This window comes from Brassica napus, chromosome C5, assembly GCF_020379485.1.
Source record: "Brassica napus cultivar Da-Ae chromosome C5, Da-Ae, whole genome shotgun sequence".
Lineage (NCBI taxonomy): Eukaryota > Viridiplantae > Streptophyta > Magnoliopsida > Brassicales > Brassicaceae > Brassica > Brassica napus.
In genome coordinates this window covers 51,161,218-51,165,885 of record NC_063448.1, presented here as the reverse complement: position 1 = coordinate 51,165,885, position 4,668 = coordinate 51,161,218, and the positions used below count along the sequence as shown (strand labels likewise).

The window sequence follows — 4,668 nt, the reverse complement described above, 5'->3', positions numbered from 1 at the left end:
ATGGTGTTTTGCTTTTGATTATTATCTTGTGTTTGGCTCAGTTTCACTCTGGCTCAGTTTCACTCTGGCTCAGTTTCACTCTTACGCTTGTTTCGGACGTTTGCATGTTTATGATATTGCTGTTAATAACCATGTGTTTTATTATCTTTTGTAGATATGGAGCTGGAGCTACCTAAACGATTATATGCCCTCGGGTTAAGAACCTCGGGTTAAGAAGATCAACAACAGTTGCCGCATGGAACTTATCAGAGATCTGAAGAAAGCTAAGTGTGCAGAGTACGATGATGTGAAGAGAGATCCTGTTTTCACACATATCATGGCTATTGCCGAAAATGATCTCAAGTTCTCCGGGAAACTAGTGGATAGCTTCATATGTAGGCAGCTGATTACCTCAAAGCTGCATGAGAAGTGGTTTGTTTTTGCGAGGACGCCGCTCCGGTTTTCGCTTCAGGAGTACCATGCTGTGACAGGTCTCAAGATTACACGAGAAACTAACAGTGACGTAGTGAAAGGGAAAAACGACGGGTTTTTTTGGAGTAACCTACTGCACACAGGTGGTAAGATCACCTTGCAGTCGAGCAGAAAGGTTCATCTACAAGAAGTTCACACCTGGACTCGGCTTGATAGGATGAGGTTGATCTACTTGTGTGTAATAGTGGGTGTGGTGATGGGGAGAGATGAGAAGGTGTCCATCCCTCATATGTACATCAAGTTGGTGATGGATTTTAACAAGGTTCGGAAGTTCCATTGGGGTCTTCACTCGTATGATTTCCTGCTGAGTTTGATTGTGAAGGCTAGGAAGAAGTTGGGTAAGAAGGAGAGCTACATTTTCGAGGGTTTCTCCTATGCTCTCCAGATTTGGATTATGGAGGCAATTCCTGATTTTGGAGAAATATTAGGCAGAAGAGTCTCAGACAGCTTCAAAGGTCCAAGGTGTGGCAATTGGAAAGGAGTTGCAAAAGTTTCTTATGAAGACATCATTGAGCTCGAAGACTCCTTAACTAAGAAGGTAACATTCTCTCTGTTTTTTTCTTTTATATGGTTGTTGTATATATTTTGTTTGAATTTTAATGTTTTAATAACTGTTTGCAGGATAACTTGTTCTCGGTCATATTAGTGACTGGTAATGGTGATGTGTTTCTAGATGCTGACTATACAAGGAAGGGTGAGATGGAAGATGAACGAGTGGACCTTCTTTTGGAGAGGATCAGGAACAAGTATGATTGGAGCAGCACAGACTGGCCAGTTTTAGACCCTGAAGAAACTAAAATGGAGGAACCCGACTGCCATGATAGAGGGTCAGAAGCTGATAAGAGCGTGGATCATACAGATGTTGTAGCAGACGAGGAGACCTCTTCGGTTAAGGTTGCAGGAAAAGGCAAGAGAAAGTTTCTTGATGAAGGAGCAGAGACAAGAAAGAAGAAGGTGCTGTGTAAGCGATCAGCAGAAAAGTATCTGACTTTTGGTCCTAAAACTAAGAGTTTCATTGAGGGTCTTATCCACACATCTGTCACTTCATTGGGAGATGTGCTCAGTATGCAAATGGCGAATATGGAGAGGGTGTTTATAGAGAGGATGGGGAAGATGGAGATTGAGGTTTCACAGCTCAAGGACGCAATCAGTTTGACTGGTGAAGGAAGCTATCCTAGCAAGAAAGAAGCTGAAGAAGCTCCACTAAACAGCAAAGCCAAGCAAGCTCCACCTAAGAGCAAAGGCGCTCAAGCTCCACCTAAGAGCAAAGGCTCTCAAGCTCCACCTAAGCGCAAAGGCGATCAACCTACTCCAACAAAAAAGGTACTACCTAAGAGAAAGTGTAGGACTTGGTGAACTTGGAACTACGATGCTTGAGTTAGGGTGCTGGAGCAACGCTTTTGGAACTTCATATTGACTGTGTAATATTATGTAATATGGAATGTGAAACTTTGTGTAATAGGTTTCTAAAGTGTAATATGTCTGAATGTTTGTGTATGAAACTCTATGAATGTAATGCTTTGTTTGTGTTATGAATAAATGGCTTCTTCTTATATGCGTTGTTTTAAATTTTAATGAATAGGATGGGAAAAAGATTGCTACATAAACTAATGATTTTGATTTTGGAGTGAGTACACAAGACTTGCGGGACCTGTCCCAAGCTACATTTGTTGAGGGTTTTGATCTGTCTCAAGTGAAAGTTGAGACCTCATGTAAATCAAAACCGTTGAACATGGCTCCACTGCAGTGGAATGATGAGCAAATAGATCGAACCAAAGAGGACTCGCCAGATGCCGCGTTGGTGTTTTTCCGTGAAGAGGATTGGGAAAAAGTTAGAACTTGGTCAACTTCCTCCACGTAAGTACTCTATTCTCATTCATCTGTCATGTATTGATACATTTTAAATAAAATGTATAATTGTTTTATAATTTTATCATTGTATTTGGTTTCAGACGTCTACGGATTGGACCTGCCACTTTAGATTTTGAGATTGATAATCATCTTATGGATAAATATGAGTGGGTTAATAGCTTGGTAAACCTTAGAGACTATTAGCTTCCATTTGTGTCTTTTAAATACATTGTGTGTGCTAAGATTTTCGAAATATGCAGGAGATTGACGCCGCAATGTACGTATTCCGGGAGAGAACATCTTTGAAACGATGGAGACCTCATCGTGTCGCCTTCATGACTGTCGTCTTCAGCAATATGATTAAAAAAGAGTATGGTCATTTAGAAGCTCAGGGTAGAAAGAGCTACATGCTTCATAATTTGCTACTGCAGTACGGTAAAGGGGTCCTTCCACCACATGGCATGACACATGAGATATGGAATATAGATGTGGATCGGCTGTATGTCCCTGTTCATGTCAGTGCGAATCATTGGATCGCCTTGTGCATCAGTTTCGTGACGAGGAGCATTGATGTGTTCGACTGCTCGGGTAGGAAAAGGTACAAGGAGGTGGATGGGTTCGCAAACCTTATTTCGCGTATTGTCAAGGCAGTTCAGCCTATGAGACACCAGAAGGATTTCACAGTCGGTGCATATACTGTTTCCTATGTCCCCGTTGGGAATCTGAATAAAAGTGCATGTGACTGTGGCGTCTATGCAGTGAAGTTCATTGAGTGCCATGCGCTTGGATTGGAGTTGTCGTTGTTGCATGATGGTAACATTATCGAAGCTCGCCACAGGATTTTATGGGATCTTTGGGAAGCAGCTAATGATCCGGAATTGATTGACAGGATGTCAAAGTATCACCCAGAGTGTCTCTCTTCGACTGTAGAGGAGATTCTGTGAGACTGCTTGGTTTCTAGTTCTAATGTAATGAACAAGATTGCTTAATCTGATGTAGAACTTCTAGTGTTTTATTATCATTTTTAGGAACAAGAATGCTTAGTCTATTGTACAACTTCTAGTGTTTTATTATGATTTTTAGGATCGACTCTTCTAATCTAATGTACATCTTGTGGTTTTATTATTAAGAGTTTTTAGCTGAAGAATGCTAGAATTTAACACTGTTTTAAATTAGAACCCTAACCTAAACCCTAAACATACCCTAAACAAAACCAAAACCCGGAACAAGACCACAATCAACCCTAACCTAAACCCTAAACATACCCTAAACGAAACCAAAACACGGAACAAGACCACAAGAACAGTTATCAAAACTGTTTTACTAGATCATCCTGTAGGAGTAAATAAATCGAATCAAATGTAATACACTTAATTTGGCTTCTTGTAAACCAGACTTTTGATCCAACTCAACAATCAAACCCAACCAGAACTAGATCCACAATAAACCTAAAACCTGACATATTTAAGACCAACTCAGCAATGAAACCTGACTTTTCACATTTTTTCAGATCTTATTTTCCTTCAATCTCCTTTTTCTCTCTGAATCAGTTTCTCACACCCATGAATACTTCAAGGCGACATTCGTACGGGGTGCCATCTAGGTGCTGGTGCGGGAAAGGGGTTGTGATATTCTATTCGAGAACTGATGACAATCCTTACCGACGGTTCTATAGATGTGAAATAGGGGCACAGGTTCATAGTCTGATTCGATTTTCGATTTGTTATGTTCTTTTTTTGTCTGATTCGATATTCGATTGTGTAGGAAAAACATGCTGTTTTTTCATTCCATTTTGTTTCTCCTAACTTGATTTTCGTTTCTATGTACCGAAAGAAGGAAAATCATTTATTTAAGTGGGTTGATGACACCCTGCTTGATGAGATTCGAAGGGTAGAGGCTGAGCAAGGGAGAATTGTCGAAGAGATTGAAGATCTGAAAAGTAGTATCACACAGACAATAGAAAAAGAAGTTAGGAAGCAGAAAAATTCACTCGAATTAGGTTGCTTAGGAAGCATTCTATGGCTTTTTGGAAGATTAAGAAGCCAAGAATGAGTGAAATCAGTCTACTGGTTCTAAGTATCTTCTTCTTAGTTTTTTCTTGTCGTCTTTACCAGGCTACTGATTCTTAGTATTGGCTTCAATTTGTGTTTTGTTGTTACATTGTTTGTGTCGACTTAACCAGTCTAGTGGTTCTTTATATTTTGTGCTCAGTGTTCTGTTCTTACAATCCACCTTCCTTGTTGAAAAATCGGGCAGCAGCTATTGTCAAACAAACTCAAACTCAAATTCAAACTCAAACTCAAAAGCATAGTTGAACATAACATAACTAAACAAACAGAGAGATAG

At 40.0% G+C, this 4,668-nt stretch overlaps 1 protein-coding gene across 1 annotated transcript; it reads left to right on the top strand.

Annotated features, from left to right (window-relative positions):
* The first annotated feature begins 235 nt into the window (after nucleotides 1-235).
* On the top strand, nucleotides 236-3,266 carry LOC106363003. The gene is made up of 5 exons (XM_022712813.2): nucleotides 236-1,009; nucleotides 1,093-1,794; nucleotides 2,219-2,328; nucleotides 2,424-2,505; nucleotides 2,583-3,266. The coding sequence occupies exons 1-5, from the start codon at nucleotides 236-238 to the stop codon at nucleotides 3,264-3,266; spliced, it is 2,352 nt and encodes a 783-aa protein (XP_022568534.2).
* The last annotated feature ends 1,402 nt before the right edge of the window (nucleotides 3,267-4,668 follow it).